The following is an 18,155-nucleotide window of genomic DNA, read 5'->3' as shown; positions in this document are numbered from 1 at the left end:
CCCATGTCTACCGACATCCAACTCACTCGTTATAACGTCCGGCGGGAAAAACCGCTCCGTATGTCTTCGATTAAATTTCAAATACTATAAATTTCCTACACTTTCTAATTTATCAAAATGTTCCTACTGCTAAACTCTCGAACTTTCAAAGCCTAAATTGGCTACCTCAATCTAATATCATGTCATTCAAACATAGGGTAACCGTCAGTACAACACTATGATACAAAATATATATACAACACAAACATAAAATTCTCCAACAAAATGTCATAAAAACAGCAAAACTACAACATGCACAAATCCAAGCTATCCGATTATACACCTGTAAAACACAACACCTTGCAGGTCAAATCCCCGCACGAATATCATCCATCACTTCAAGGAAACCACAAAATCAGCACATCCTCGCTAAACACCATCAACAGCAATATCCATCTACTAATGGTAAGACCAAAGACATAACATCACAAAATACCTCTCTGAACTGGCAGTCATTCAACCTCACAAGTTTAACAACATACTCCAAATATATCACACAGCTAACAGTACAGATCAAAGACCAAACTTGGTATATCTGCACAACACATAATTGAATGCAGCGGTCATAACATATGCCTGAAATCAAGCCTTGCACGACCTTTCTTTACCGAAATATCAGGTTCTGCTTTCATAGACACAAGCTATGACCTATAGCCCTATTCTATGGGGAAAATCAGTAAAATACCACTTGGTTGTGTGAGCTCGTTTACACAAATATCAAGCATCACCTGCCGGCATAATAAAACAAGCTGTATGACCCTCCTTACTACAATATCGGTCCTCAGTTAGCCACACCAAGTTCACAATGTAGACAATGGCGCTATGGTCCCTTTTACTGAAATATCGGGCCATTCGTTACTCGTCGTCATTAATACCGTGGCGCTATGGTTAGCCCTTTACGAAAATTCGGCCAACACGATGGCTAGTGCCATTAATACTATGCCGCTATGTTTACTCTGTCCAGGTAGCCCTTATTTACAGAAATCTCGAGCCACACGTTGGCCTGCGCCATTTATACTATGGCGCTTTATTTACACTGTCTGGGTAGCCCTCATTACAGCAATATCGAGGGCCCACTTTGGGCGCCATTTATACTATGTGCCCTACTGCACTTTAAAGTTCCGTCCAGGCGAAGGCCGGTCTCGAACCCAGAGTACAGTAGTGAACGAACTCTCACAGACGTGAGCTGGTGCACATAGTCTTACCTGAACACAGTCCTCTTCATACAGCCGGGAAAGCGCTCTTCTCAGGGATAACATGGGTATAACGGGGCAACATAAAGATAAAACACTAGGACATGTGCCTACTCAGGTAAGAATTCGCTAAATCAAATAACATAAAATATCAAACAGAAAACATCGCTGCATTCAAAGTTTAACAAATAGGGATTTATTACACAAAATTGAATTATTTACAAATGAAAGAGCTTTTCAATATGATAGGGTAAAATGACGCTGAGCCGATGACAACCAGTTCACTGCCTTCACGAACAGCGGTACTGCAACAAGCATGTTACAATCGTGTAAGTAACGAAGTTTAGAAAGATGGATATCTGCTTACCTACTCATACACAGTGATTCCCATAAAAATATACAATGCCTCGCGCCGTCGAACCCCGGTGCAAACAAAAATCACCACAAATTTTACAATGACCTGACTCGGTCACGAACCCTAGTCCCATGACGAGTAAGGCGTCCAAGATACCTATGCAAACCATATAAACGGACCCAATCAACATATACATGGGTGTCAGTATAAAACGGGTCAGTGTTAAAATTTTACGTAAAACAAATAGGACATAAAAAAAGATCACACCCTGCTTTCAAAACATGAAGGTCGTTTCTTCCCCCCAGGCACCCTTGACAAACTGCAGACGTCAATAACCAACTCACAAGCCTGTGACGTCAAGCTCAACGACCTCCACCCTCACCACTTCACTTGCGGCAGCCCCCTAATTTATGAGCTCAAATGGGCGACAGGCTAAATTCTTGCCTTTCAAAAGAACACCTCACGTAGTCAGCTGCTAAAGCCCTCATTTAAATATACCTGGGCTATCTGCCCTCGTCTCAATATCTCCAGCAATCTCGCTAATCTTACTTATGCCTCTCATGGGCTAAATCCTGGTGCTACAAAACACTAATCATTAAGCGATCGTCACATGGCCATACTAGGCATTTCCAAAATCTATTCAATAAACTCTCAATGGTTGGGCTCTCTCATGTCAACTGCAAATTTTACTTCTGCCTCTCATGGGCTCAAATCTCTTAAATATTCGGACCCGCTCGCTCTATCAGTGAATCTGGGTGAATTACTGATCACGTCTAGGTCACAACTATACACATCTACGTCTGCAGAAACAAATGCCTAAATGCGATCTAATAAAAGTACCTATCTGTTAGACTAACCTCCTATGACCAAATGAGTTCGATCAGACCCTTACAAAAACACGTACGTTAAAATAACGCAATCAAAATGAAATATGAACTCGCTAACAAGGACTCTACAAATAACATCTACCTTAAAGTACGGGGTTCGAGTTTGAGGCCTAGCTCTAAATTACAAGGAAAATTTTCCTAATACCACAAATCTGTTGACTGACGGCCCCCATATTCCTATCTAAATTTAAATGACATGCTTGAAACAGAATTGGAAAGCTCTGACCTTATTTATCGGGGACATAGCGGAGCGGCCATCCCTGTGGACCACTGGATCTACCACATCATGATAGACTGCGGAGCTGGCATCAGATACTGTTGACCACTTGGAGACATTCTTGCTTGTGTGGCGTCTTCGTACAGCTCCCTCTGTAGTTGGAAGGTGTCCCCTTCGATGTCGTGCTGATCAGGTGCTCCCAATGTTCCTGGATCGATGCCCGTTGTCGTGTTGGCTTCAGCTCCTGGTTGTGGCTTCTTTGCAATGATGCTGTCAAACACTCGTTCTGACTTGATGCTGGGGTAACTGAAAATAAATTCATATATTACAGACTGTCCAAACTCGATGCCTGTCTCCACTACTATCGTGTCTCACACGTCACATTGACCAAGTCTCGTTCAGAGTTTTAACCTGGTACACAATAGTTTCTTCACTCCTCTCAGTCACTGTTCTTTCACCCTATCACACGGACAACAAATAGTTTCAGAATTCCTAACCTGAGCCAATATTAATTCTAGCCTTTCGTCCGTAATAACTTGACCTCATAGAAATATGAAGCTACTAGTTCATTAGTCTCTTATAAGCAGTACCTCATCTCCCCATAGCATATTCTCACAGGTAAAATCTTAAATTCATCTGAATATTCAAGTTGATTACTTACTTCCTTGCAGAAATAGCAGTACGGGTAGTAGGTGTAGCTCGAAGACAAAGCGTTGTTCTCAGTACCAACACGCAGTATGACGATTCGTTCAAGCAGCCTTTTGGTCCAAGAATGACTCTGATATGCCCGGTGGCCTTATTATATAATCCCGGATCGCGTCATCAAGCCGCTTGACTGCGTGCAATCTTCGCGCGCCCGCGAAGTCTTCCCACATCAAATATATTATGAGCTCTAATTAGCGAATGCATTAATGAATGCAGCCCTAATGCATATCAAAATAAAGCAGAGATTATCCAGGTTGCAACTCTTGTCTCAAATCCAATGCAACTCTTCCGTAACCAAAGATATTAATTTAATTCTTTCTTCCCTCCTATAATAAGTTTAGCCGGGATCTGGGAAGCGTCCCCAATCTTCATCAAGAGGCTTGGCTTGGGACATAACTCCTTTTAATGGGTTTCTGGAGATTTCTCATAATGACACTCGCACACACTTCACACAAGAACGCCTCTTCTGGACCCCTTTATGACATATACTGTAAGACATTGGCTTCGTGGGTGGCCTAGTGTGATTCCAATATCCAATACTCAAATTAATACATTTGTCCCAATAAACAGAATGGTTCACTACGTTTCTGAAAGAATACCCCAGCATGTTGACAAACATTGAATGCCTCGTTAGTTGAGTGCATTAAATTATATTTGCCAACTGTTGTTATCTATTCACGCAGTAATTTCTTCACATATACAACTCGAGTGATGTTCTTAGCTACTCTAACTAGTTTATGGATAACCCATGCAGCTAAATAGTACAGAGTGGTGGCAGTGGTTGTTGTGTTGCTGATCATTGTTTTAAGAGGAAGTACAACTGGACAACCATCCGCTATTATCACTAATCAGAACTAAAAGAATGGAAGGAATCCAACACTTAGAAAAATGAAGGTATCGGTCAAAGAAATACAAAGGCCACGAAGTTCGTAGAAATGAAAGACTCCCTAAGCCTCGAATCTCTAAAACTGTCGGGGGCAGAAAAGAACAAGAGTTGACCAAGGGACGTTGGTTGGCATAGAAGCCCAGTACAAGTAAGTGAAAGCAATGACAAGACACAGCTAAGCGCCTCGTGGTCGTCAACCAACGCTCCGAAATCGAGAGTCCCTTTTATCCCCTCTTAGGTGAGGCAGGGGATAGCGCGGATGCAGCACATTGCCCCCACAGAATGGTACAAACCTACATCTACATAATGTTTATGTCAACATTGTTTGAAAACTGACGATCGCAATTTGTAGGGCTAGTCTTCATTTGGCTTTTGGCAAGAAAATAATTCAAAATAATACTCATCACATTCCTCATCAACCTCGTCATCAAAGAAGCAGAAGAAGAAGATGAATAATAATAATAATAATAAGAAGAAGAAGACCGAAAGAAGAAGAAGAAGAAGAGAAGTAGCTTGAGTCACGTAGCTATGAACTTGATTTCCAGAGGTAGTGGCTTCGAACCCCACTGTCCACAGCTCTGAATATGGTTTACCGTGGTTTCCCATTTTCACATCAGGCAAATGCTGGGGCTGTTCCTTAATTAAGACCATGGCCGCTTCCTTCCCACTCCTATCCTTTTCCTATCCCATCGTCTCCATAAGACCTATGTGTGAAGGTGCGACGTAAAGCAGATTATAAAAGTAGAAGAAGAATACTTAGGCATTTTGTGAATATTGGGCTACACTTATCGTGTCTCACTTTTATAGGAGTGGTATAACACTTGTGGTAAACCACTTCGAACCAGTTTGCTTTCATAATCTTTACCCCCTGTGGGTGCGGTGGTAGAATAACACCCACGGTATCTCCTGCCTGTCCAAAGAGGTGACATGCAGAAGCGGATTGGTGACCACGGGGCCCTTACCTGAGTGCTGGAATTTTTTCCACTTAATTGTGTCCTCAATTAGTGCCCGTGTTACGGATATTGGGAGACTTTAACTACACGTTCTGAGCGGGGGATGTTTCGCTCTTCTTGCTGCAATTTCATATCAATAGAATATTTACATGGTCATGACGCTTACAGTGTCAAGGATGACACAATGTGGACACACTCTGACCTCGTTATCATATGGCCACGATAAAATGTCCCGCTCATCCAATGCTCTCTCGCTTCTCACAGGGAATCCTAAAGACTTCCCGTCATCGTTATATAAAATAAGGCACAGTAGATATTTGTTATGTTCCATTCTCAACTTCCGTGAATTTACTGGTGAGTAAGGTGTTGGATTGGACTGCATATTTTTCTGGTTTCATTTTGGTAAATCGGTTGAACTCATAATAGATCCCAGAAAATCACTGGACGGGGGAATGCAGTATTTTGAAAATCTTCTCAATGTAAATGTGAATGTTTCTGTCGATGTCGCGAAAACCCGAGCTCATCAGGAGGAGGACAAAAAGTCTGTGAAATTAGGCTTGAAGAATTGGAGACGATGGTAAATAATCACCATTGTCGTAAAGCAACTGTAATAGATTAAATTAGACCTAAAATGGTGAAGTGTATTGGGGAGACGGGGATGAAATAGCTTAATAGAAAATTAAGGTTATCATGGAATTTTAGTAAGGTACCTTCAGATAGGACGAACGCAATAGCTGCAAGCAAGGGGACAGAAAGGGCTGCAACAACTGTGGAGGTATTTCATTGATAAGTTGTTCGCTGGCAGTTTGAAAGGGAGGATTCGGTCAGTAGTTGAGAGTATGTTGAATGAAAACCAGTGTGGTTTCAGACCACAGAGGAGCTGTCAAGATCAGATTGCCAATATGTGACAGGTGATTTTAAGAACGATACTAGAGGAATAAGCTGCCATTTTTATGTTCCGTATATCTAGAAAACACGCCAAAGTACCAGAGAAAAGTTGTTCGCCTTACAGCGGACTGCGGGATTGAGGGTAGGTTATTAAAACCAGCCAAAGCCATTTATCTTGACAAATGGGCAACGGCGAGAATTGATGCTAGAATGTTTTCTTGGTTCACCTTTGTTGTTCATAGTTTATATGGATTATCTACTGAAAGATATAAAGTGACCAGGAGGAATTCAGTTATATCGAAATGTAGTAAGCATGTCGACGACTTGGCTTTAATGGCAATAAGTAGGAAATAAAAATTAACTTTTCCAATACTAAGGTGATATCAGTAGGTAAGAAACCTAAGAGAACGGAATGTAAGTTTGGGAATACGTACTTGGAACAGGTAGATAATTTTAAGAGTTTAGGATGTGTGTGTCTTCCCAGGAAGTGTGCAGCGAATCTAATGCAATGAGTTCGCAGTTGCAATCAAGAGTATTCTGTTAGAAGGAAGTCAGCTCCACGACGAAATTATCTTTAAACCAGTCTGTTTTCAGACCAACTTTGCATTACGGTAGTGAAGACTGGGTGGACTCATGTTATCGTATGCATAAGTTCGAAGTGAGAGACATGAGAGTAGCAAGTGTAATCGCTGGTACAAACAGGTGAGAACAAAGTATGGAGGGAACTTAATGGATGAGACTGTACGCATGGAGCGACTACGGTGGTGGGATCATGTGAGGCGAATGGAGGAGGATAGGTTACCTAGCAGAATGGGGGGTAAGCGAAATAGAGGGAGACCAAGACGACGATGGTTAGACTTAGTTTGTAATGATTTAAAGATAAAAGTTATAGAACTGAAAGCGGCCAAATTCTTAGTAAAATCACAGAGGGTTGCAGACTAAACGCTGAAATGCATAACATTAACAGCACGGCTAGCTCACTCGGCTGGACTGTTTTTTCCAAGCAACAGATGTTTAGGGAATTATTATAAAATAAATGTCATTAATTAATTGTGTTTGTGCAATTATTGCCAGTGATTTTTGTGTTAGCGGTTATAACGTGTGTCTTAGTACTTCTACGCTAATCATTGATATAGGCTACTGTATTTATAGTCTTATGTATACAGTTGTGGGGAGTCCGCTGTCTGTAATGTCATTTATTTCGCCATATTTTGATATATTTACCCGTTTTCGGTCAACTCAAGATCGTATCAGTAGTGTTTAGCTTTCGTGTCTGTTTGTCTAATTGTCTGATCTCGACAAAACTTCATATATAGAGTCTAATTATCCAGGGGCAGGTTTCGATATACGTATCATTTAAAAATCCTTGAATAGACTGGGTTTACAGGAAGAACACAAGGGTTTTTTCAATTTTCTCTTACACTATTGATTGTATCTCAATCAAACTTCATATTTATGATCTACTCATCCAGGAGCAGGATCAAATATGAATATAATTTAAAATCCACTCAATACACTAAGGATTTATAGAAAGACCACAAGAGATTTATTTTCAATTTTATCTTACACTACTTATTATATCTCAACCAAATTTGGTATTTGGTGTCTATTCATCCAGGAGCAGGTTTCAATATGCATATCATTTTAAAACCACTCAATAGTCTGAGGGTTTATAGGAAGAACAGAAGAGTTTGTTTTCGATTTCATCTTACACTGTTGTAAATCTATAGGCTACAGTATATGCGAAACGCCTTAATTTAAAATAATATTGTTGTTATGAGAAAAATTTCGCTTACTCTTTAAACGACGGAGAACATTATTATTTTCCACGGGCTTCATACTCTACTGCCAGTGACGGACACTCTCTCAGAATGATCCATAACAGGAGAAAATCAAACGACGCATTATGCTTCGTTCGGCTTGAAAATTCGCCCCACCTAATGTAACTGAACACCGAGGAAAATGAGGTAGAACTTTTCCCTTTGGTGTCTGCCCGTCTGGTTATCTATCTGTTTGTATATTCATATGCATATGATGCATATGCATATGATGTCGTGGTAATCACATGGATTTGGTATTTATAGGAAGATTACTCTCGAATATTTTCGTGAGCGTTAGGTTTATCGAAAGGCTGTATATTACAAACGTTTAAGGAGAGGTCATTTACGTTCCTTTATGTCATGCACGTATTTATCGTACGACGGATAAAAACGCAGATGAATACGAAAAATGGTATTTTTAATCCAAGTCCCGTGGTACATCTCGTGCAAGGTGGGTAACGAGAAAAAAAAACCTCTAGAGCCATTTTATTCTTTTCGGTAGGGCAGATATTAAGGGAGGTATCATCAACGTTAGACCGCCACGCCAGTGGTCAGAGATACTATATGCAACCTGAGAACCACGGAGAATTTCGCACAACTACGAACCAGGACTGTTCCGTACAATAAATTCAGAAATCGTCCTCATTCTCTCTCCCTCGACTTTGTTCAGCTTAATCATATTTCGCGTTACTGCCACGCGCTTTCGTGGGGAAATATTTTAGCATATCGCAATAAACCTATGAATAGAGCCATGTTACTTCTCATACATTCCTGAAGGAAACATGTAATCCGTTGCAAATTCCCGTGCGAAGAACAGATACAAATGCTGGTTATATATAAAATTGCCCTCTTCATTTCACCTACTGATCACCTTTATCAGAACACTCCTCCGTAAAGCGACCACACTTACTGTACAAGTAGGGAGCTTCCACTGTGTCTTCATTAGCTAGAAAGAATCTCCGCGATCGCAAGTTATAAAGCATAGGAACTTCCAGTGTGGGCTAGTCGCATTTCTGTTCCCCTACAATAATACGGTATCTTCCTTAATAAGGCAAGTGTGATTGAATCTGATATCCTTGAACAGATCTGGCAGGTCTGTACCCTGCAGGGTACTGTAATCTGAAATCTTATGGGGATACATTTCCACTACAATGTGGGCACCTACTAAGGGAGGGTTTCAAAAAATTCCACATCTAAGGGGGGTGAAACGGGAATAAAACCCTGAAAACCAAAATATTCATTACTCCGAAACCGTTCACGGGACAAAGTTGAAATTTCACTGAACGATTCCTCCTTTATGTACTAGAAATGAAATAAGATAATTTTAGAAAAATTTTCAGCCCTTAAGATTTAAATGGGAGTTAAGAGTCGAAAAAGAAAGTATTTATATCTCTGAAATCGTTTGATATACGAGGTTGAAATTTCACATGATGATTCCTCCTTTTTGTCTTGCATTTCAAGTAAGATGCGTTCTTAATGCAATGCACCAGTAAGGGGTTTTGACCGGGATGTGAGGCCTGATGAGAAAAATAATAATTTCTCTGAATCCGCATGATGTACAAAGTTGAAATTTTACATGATGTTTCCTCCTCGCTGTCTTCAATTGTGTGTAAGAATTGGTCTTAAAATGATGCGCTCGTGAATTGTTCTGACCTGGATAAGTCCTGATAACAAAATATTACATTTTCTGAAACCGTTTGACTTACGAAGTTAATATCTCACGTCATTGGCGCTCTTCATTCTTACATTTAAAATAACAAGTGGTTTTAAAACAATACGTCCCAAAGGGATTTTGAATATTGGTTATTAGTGGGGGTGGTGGGGAGGGGGAGAGCGCAGTGTGAGACCTCATGTCAAATATATTCATTTCTATGATAGAGTTAAACTTACAAAGTTAAACATTTCACCAGTGGCGGCTCGTGATGATAAAAATAGGTGGGGCACGTTCAACATATTAGGAACACTAGGAATCAAATCAATTAAATTAATCTTACCTTTTTATTTCTTGCATATAAAACTGTGATTGTAGGTTCTATTTTTATCTTTGAACACTTGATTTATGCTAAGCTCTGGTCTTGGTCGGCCCGTTTCTTTAGTTAATAATCTGTTTTCGTAATTAAGCGAATTTGCTTGAGAGAGAGATTTATTAAAGAAATAAATCGTCCGTTCTCCAATGAGGGTGACCATTTGGATCCGGAATACAGTTTCAATTCGAATGGAGTTTTAAAATATCAAGAAATGAAGATTTAATCGTTGAAGCTGTTATCATCTTTTTTCCCGGGGTTAGTGGGGGAGAAATGTCAATCACGTTCTCAGGTACAGATGGAAATGAATGATTTGCGGAGTCCCTCAGTATCTGTATTACTATTTTTTCTAACTCACAGAATGGAACTTCCAATTTTTGTAAGAAGTTCGATGTCTGACTAGGGAGGGCCCCTCTTGCTCCGAATAGCAGGCCTCTGACAATCCACCGATCGATAGGTATTTTATACTTAGATGAAAGGTAAGGCAAGCATGGAATATAAATAGCTTGCTTTTCTAGGTCCACATCCCGAGCCTGATCCAGGTCCCTTTCAAAGCGAATGGTGGGATCTAAGACCACCTCTCTGTTGATGGCTACGATGTCCGCCCTCCGATTAGAGTCATCAGTAGAGATGCATTGAACCTCCTCGTATACCTCCCATCCATGCTGACTCAAGCCTTGAGCAATCGACGATCTTACACGGTGGTGGCTGTGGTTGCACATTAGTTCAGTGCTCCGGCAGAATCCCAACACATGTCCAAGGGTTTCTGTCTCCTTGCAGCCATTTTGGCGGCAACGGGTTGTGTTGAATGACCTACCGGGAACCGACCTGACTGCGGTGAGGTTGCATGTCATCTTCACTGCATTCATGTATTCAGAGGAGGACAGAGGTGATTTATGAGGCATCCAGGAGTTTGCTTTCGGGCAGTCTGAATATAACACTACTCCTTTTCCTTTATGTGGTAGCTGACACCACGACTGAAAGGATCGATTTCTCATAATTTCGTGTAGTTTCCTTCCGTCAATCTTCGGGGGGGAGACTTTCCTTTTTTATATCAAGTCTGTGGAGTGCCATATCTTGTTCTTCAGGTAACTTCCTTACGTATGGTTAAGTAGCTCACTTGATTCATTTTAAAAACACTTATGCTCGCACAGGAATACACTCAGATACATCACACTAATCTTCACACATTTTTCAGACTTGCAATGAACATCGACACCGATGGACACGATTAATCTAACGGACGTACAAGGTAAGCACAGGTTTGCTATAAACACTACTTTTGCGCGCGTTAATAATACATATGTCGACAAGAAAGTTGCTGGGTGCTATCTAGTAGGCTAGTAGGCTGTAGGAGAAGTAAGTTCAAAATACGAACTAGCGGTGAAGTGTCTCGTCGTAGAAATACTGTGACCGGGTCAATGGAATTTGTCATAACTCCCTTCACCCCTCACAGCTCGCAGAATGAGGGGATGATGTTCAGGTATAAGAACGAGTCGGTCCCATCCAGGATTAGACCTTTACTATGTTGCTTAGTTTAGTCCAGGGCTGCTAGAACAAGAACAACCACGGTGAATCATAGCCTCTTGAACTCACTGAAGATGGTCGTGACACTAATCGTGCACAATGTTGTTCTGATTTTTATAATAGTTTTAATCGGTCGAGGGGCACGTGACCATGTGACCTAAAGGCAGAACCACGCCTGCATTTCACATGAGTGGTGCTCCTCACTCTTAGATTTTATGTAAGAAGAGGTCTTGAAGTAGTACATCCCTAATTGATTTTGACTGGAGGGGCAAGTCGTTGGTGAAGCTCCGTGACGAGAATAATTTCTCTGAAACCCTTTGAAGGGGTTGATATTTTACCTGATTGTTGATCATCTATGTCTTATATTTTGAATAAGGAGTAGTCTTAATACACCCCTAAGGGGATTTGATCGGGGGTGGGGCCTGATGACAAATATATTAATGTTTCTGAAATCGTTTGACATACAAACTGAGGGTGAGTTTTACAGGTTCACCCAACGTTGAACTCTCCAAAACTGGAGACTTTTAAAGATAACTTTAATTTCAAAACCGTAGCTTTTGCATCCGGGAGATAGTGTGTTCGAACCCCACTGACGGCAGCCCTGAAAGTGGTTTTCCATTCTTTCCCATTTTCACACCAGGCATACAGTATGCTGGGACTGTACCTTAATTAAGGCCACGGCCGCTTCCTTCCTACCCCAAGGCCTTTCCTGTCCCATCGTCGCTATAAGAACTATCTGTGTCAGTGCGACGTAAAGCAAGTTGTGAAAAATAAAATAAAAGCTGTAGCAAGCACGGGCATCTTGTTAGTCAGTTATATTCTATTTCGTTCACAAAATTACCACAAGTATCGGCGTTACGTACAGTTCTCTAATACCTGGACTGAGGCAGTAGCTACTGACCAGGTAAGCGCAGATTAAGTTACATTGTAGAGATGAAAGATTGTGTTAGGTTCTTCCCAGTGCTCAGAATTTCCTCGTTATTAACAATTCAGTGGAACTTCAAACACATTGACGGATTCAGTTTCAAAATTTGTTGATTATTCTGCAAGGTGGTACAAAGAAACAATCGTATAGACTCAGCTACCGAGACGCATACCTTTTCAAGTGGTGCCATCTGGCTGGCATTGCTATCGATTTCGACATTCTGATTGTGATGCTATCTAGCAACGAAAGTGGATTTATAGTGGAATGACGCTAATTTACTTATGTCACGTGACACTTCGTTCTTCTCCAGATATCTGTAATATACCCATAACAATAACATATGGTGTTAATATATTTGACCGTCCTTCGAATATTGACTACCTTATAGGGGATCATCAATCGGACACTACCACTGAGGCAGCTTAGTCAGGTGGTTTGCGTTAAGTATTGGCAACATCGTGGTCACATGTCAAGTACCTCACGATATGCAACTGAACGAGGACGATCATGGGAATTGATGTAGAAGTTCTGAACGATTTTTCAGAGATTTATCATTGTTACCTGTATCACTGACTTCTCTTCCGCTGTATTGAAGGGATTTCAGTTCCATCCTGACCAATATTAATTAAAACAATGTTGATTTTTCTTCAGGCAAAACCATGCTGCTCTCTCTAGTTTTACTGGCGATGATTATAGAGTCATGGACCGTCTCCGCGCAGTGTGACCGGTCCACAATATTGAAATTCTCGGTGTCCAGTTGGAGGAATGAGTCGGGTCATCGGCTTGTAGCGGTGAGTATACGGGACCCATATTTCGTCCCCTTAGCAGGTTGGGACTTGTAGAAATTCAGGAATATTATGGATAAGGCTAGAAATTGGTATGTATAGTATCGAATATATTCTCCACTTAGGTGAAAATTACAATTAAACTTTACAACGTAAAGTAGTCAATATTTGAGAAAAACATAAACACTATAAAAACCAAACTACCAAAAATGTGTTCGTAATTTCGTCCCTCACCAAATTTATGAAAATTACAATTAATTTTAATATATTTTTCCTTTCTGTCTTACCAAATACGTTCCCTATAATGAATTACTTGAAGGCTGCTACAGTAACTCACGCCAGCCACCTCACTGTAGCGATTACACGCCAGGAACTACACCACACGACTGAAATGCAGTCCAGTACTGTATTTCGTACACATATCAGAGCTCACTCTGGGAATAACAGGCTCTTAATTTGAATGCTGCACTAACTCAGCTTAGCATGAAAAATGAATCCTGCTTGTATATTGAGACTGAACGTGGTGCACACAACTCACTCTCACAATAAAACAACGGGATGAGGTTACACGTGTGGGCGTGGCTAAACATTAGGTACTAGCGTTCAAACTGGAAATCCTAGAGGGACGAAATTAGGCGCGAGGACGGGATTTGGGGTACCTAATGCACGTGCGTGAGTCAATCAAAGCTCATTTCTTCACATTCACATGCTATAAAAGAATCACATCCTCAGATAAAGGCGATTTGTTCATTATTATTACACGCACATACATGCATACCTACATACATACATACATACATACATACATACATACATACATACATACATACATACATACATACATACATATTCATTATAGACTGTTATGCCATTCAGCATTCAGTCTGCAAGCCTCTGTGAATTTACTGATCGCCGCCAAAATCCTCTCTTTGTCCTCGTTCAGTTTTATATCTCTTATCTTTAAATAATTGGAAAACGAGTCTAACCAACGTCGTCTTGGTCTCCCTCTAACCCTCTTACCCTCCATAACAGTGTCCATTATTTTCCTAGGTAAACTATCGTCCTCATTTCGACTCACATGTCCACACCAATGAAGCCGGTTTATGCGTACAGCTTCATGCATCCAGTTCATTTCTAACAGCCTTTATTTCCTGATTCCGGGTACCCTCCTGCCTTTGTTCCCACCTGTTAGTACCAGCAATCATTCCCGCTACTTTTGTGTCTGCTACTTCTGCTTGCAGCTTATGAATAAGATATCCTGAGTCTACCCAGCTTTCACTCCCATAAAACAAAGCTGGCCTGTAAACAGACCGAGGTAATGATAGTTTGGTCCGGGAGCTGACTTCCTTTTTACAGAATACTGTTGTTCACAACTGCGAGCTCACTCCATTAGCTTTAATGCATCTTGATTCAATCTCACTTACTATGCTACCAGCCTGACAGAACATACTTCCTAAATAATTGACATTATTTACCAGTTCCAGTTTTGTATTCCCGATCTGTCATTCAATTATCTTGGTTTTTTTTTTACCTACTTCGTCTTAGAAAGGCTAATTTTCATACCATACTCGTTGCATCAAACATTAGGCTGCCTGCTTTCGGCACAATCTGCCATTAAGACTATGTCGTCAGCGTAGGCCAGACTGCTTACTATATTTTCACCTAACCGAATCCCTCCGTGCGTCTTTATACCTTTCAGCTCAAACAACAGAAAAGCAACTTGCAGGAGAACTCCATATACTCGGAACCATTTTCACATCTGGAAGTAGATACTGCTATTAAAAGCCTCAAACCAGGTAAAGCTGCTGGCTTTGATGGGATATTTCCTGAGTTTCTGATACATAGTAGTCCAAACACAAGGCTCTGGTTGGCTAAATTCTACTCTAATATATTATCGTCTGGACATCTGCCATATGAATTTCGGGTAAGCAAGATCATTGCAATTCTGAAACCCGGTAAACCGGAAGACCAAGTCGATAGCTACCGTCCAACAGCATTGCTGAGTGTTTGCTATAAACTCCTTGAGAGACTTGTGTACAATAGTATTAGTTCGGCCATTAATGAAATGATCCCAGTAGAGCAAGCTGGATTCAGGCAGAACCGAAGCTGTGTTGACCAGGTGCTAGCACTAACAACTCACATTGAAGCTGGTTTTCAAAGGGGTACTAAAACATCTGTAGTCTTTGTAGATCTAAAGGCTGCATATGATACTGTGTGGAGGCAAGGGTTGATGTTGAAGCTGCAACGAGTCATCCCTTGCAAAACTGTAACCACACTGATCAACAATATGCTAACCGAAAGGCTCTTCCGTGTCGTCATGTATGATGACATTAGTCGTCTTAGGAAACTAAAAGACTGGTCTTCCCCAGGGATCAGTATTGGCACCTCTTCTATTCAATCTCTACATATAGGATAACCCTGAGACAAAATCATTAAAATTTTCCTATGCAGACGACCAGCCATTGCCATTCAACATCCAGATCTCAGCCATGCCGAGGTCATCCTGACGTCTGACCTGAATACACTTAGCTGTTACTTCCGAAACTGGAGACTACAACCCAGCATGAATAAGACAGAATCTGCTTGCTTCCATCTCCACAACAAGTTGGCTACTACAAAACTCCAAGTATGCTTCAATGGCTCAGTGCTAAAGCACAATCCTAATCCAAAGTACCTCGGGGTAACGCTAGACCGAACCCTATCTTATAGAAAGCATCTTGTAAACCTCGGATCTAAGTTGAGATCACGTAATAATATTCTGTTTAAATTGTGTGGAACTTCATGGGGTGCTTCAGCGGACACATTACGACGCACTGGGCTTGGCCTTGTGTATTCTGCAGCTGAATACTGCTCTTCAGTATGGCTTAACAGTTGCCACGTGAAGAAAGTTGATGTACAACTTAACACCACCATGCGTATCATCTCTGGTACTCTGAAGCCTACTGCAACGCACTGGCTGCCAGTCCTGTCCCACATTGCTCCACCAAGCCTGCGACGTTCAAGAGCCCTTGTTCAAGAATATGATAAGATCATGTCCAATCCAACTCTACCTATCCACAGAGATGTTGCAGACCTCTGGAGACAAAGGCTGAAATCCCGTAAGCCACCAATGAAAACAGCTAAGAATCTAATGGATGCTGGTTTCAATTTACAAGAGGAATGGAAAGAGCAATGGATTCGTACAGCTCCGGAGTGGCCAAGCCTCTTTAATCCGAACCACGCCCCAGCTGGTTTCAGTTTGCCAAGAAGAACGTGGGCATCACTAAACAGGTTTCGCACTAATTGTGGAAGATCTGCATTCTCCCTTCACCAGTGGGGCTTCGGGGAATCTCCAGCGTGTGATTGTGGTGCATTAGTCCAGACCATGCATCATATAATGGACGAATGCCCTCTGCGTGCTTATGGTGGAGACCGGAAAGACTTTGCTGATGTCTCAGAATCCCTAGTGCAGTGGATAAACAATTTAGATATCCATGTGTAATTGTTCCCTACTTACCATGTATTCTTTGCAGGTTTTTCGTTTGTATAATATTGTATATACTTGTCCATTCTGTAAATTCCATACGCTTAATAATAATAATAAGCAGATGATCCATGTGAACTATGAACAGTAAAGGTGAAAAGGTACAGCCTTATCTAACCCCTGTAAGTACCTTGGCCGTGCGGTTAGGAGCGCGCAGCTGTGAGCTCGCATCCGGGAGGTAGTGGGTTCGAATCCCACTGTCGGCAGCCCTGAAGATTGTTTTCCGTGTTTTCGCATTTTCACACCAGACAAATGCTGAGGCTATGCCTTAATTAAGGCCACGGCCGCTTCCTTCCCATTCCTAGGCCTTTTCTCCCGCATCGTCGCCATAAAACCTATCTGTGCCGGTGCGGCGTAAAGCAAATAGCAAAAGAAAAAAACCCTGAGAAATTATACTGTCAATTCTCAATGCAGCCCTATTATCAACATAAATTCATTTGATTGATTTTAATAATCTACCCTTAATCCTATAGTCCCTATTGTCATTATTATTATTATTATTATTATTATTATTATTATTATTATTATTATTATTATTATTATTATTATTATTATTATTATTGCGTGTCAGAGCGTTGATACAATATAAATATACATAAACATACACATTACAATCACACAAAATACACGGCATTTAACAGATGTACAGTATATTTCGTGCGGTCACACTATGTCCATCCAACCAGCAACGACAGCAAATCCTTCTTCGGTCGCTTGAACGAGGTCTTGAAGTGTATACTAGGGTTGCCACCTGTCCCATATTTTACGAGACATCCCGTATTTGAGGTGAAAATTTTGCGTCCCGTAGGCTATTATGAACTGTTGTCCCGTAAAAACGAAGTCCTGTAACAACCTCCTTGGACTGCATTTCATCCCGCTCAAATCTGAATGTTGGATCGAAAATGATGCCTTTGTTAGATTTAATATCAATGACTACAATGTCCGCTCGTTTAATGGAACCTTATCCCTCCTTTCACTTAACCACGTAAATTACAAGATAATACATATATGAAAGAAATAACACTCTGTTATAAAACAACTAAGCAGAATAACAAATTTGGAGAACACATAATAAAGATGGAAAGCTCAACAAGTACGATAAATAGAAATCCGGAGCATAAAGGTAAAAAAGAAAGAGAAAAGTCATAATGATAAAAAGTAACATAGAAATAAAATATAATCAATGCATAAACAAAACCCAATACATAATAAAGTAATGGAAATACAAGTGTGGCCATAAATACTGATCTATGTATATGAGTTAAAAGCTAAATATTACGTACGTTTACACTACAGTAAATGCCAATGTTACCAGCCTACCTACCACAACCACACAAACTATCATTCGTCACAAATCACACGGAACAATCAGGTAATCTCTACACGCAGTCTTGAATTCTTTTTATTGACTTAGAGCTGGGTGTGAAT

At 40.8% G+C, this 18,155-nt stretch overlaps 1 protein-coding gene across 1 annotated transcript in view; it reads left to right on the top strand.

Annotated features, from left to right (window-relative positions):
• Positions 1–5,462: 5,462 nt before the first annotated feature.
• LOC137500509 (uncharacterized) overlaps positions 5,463–18,155 on the top strand; it is a 92,385-nt gene continuing 79,692 nt past the window's right edge. The window contains exons 1-2 of the mRNA XM_068227432.1: positions 5,463–5,589; positions 13,071–13,210. Coding sequence (XP_068083533.1) covers positions 5,463–5,589; positions 13,071–13,210 — 267 coding nt within the window. The remainder of the gene's footprint in view (positions 5,590–13,070; positions 13,211–18,155) is intronic.

Source organism: Anabrus simplex, chromosome 4 (genome assembly GCF_040414725.1).
Source record: "Anabrus simplex isolate iqAnaSimp1 chromosome 4, ASM4041472v1, whole genome shotgun sequence".
Taxonomy (NCBI): Eukaryota; Metazoa; Arthropoda; class Insecta; order Orthoptera; family Tettigoniidae; genus Anabrus; species Anabrus simplex.
This window is presented reverse-complemented; position numbering and strand designations above follow the sequence as displayed.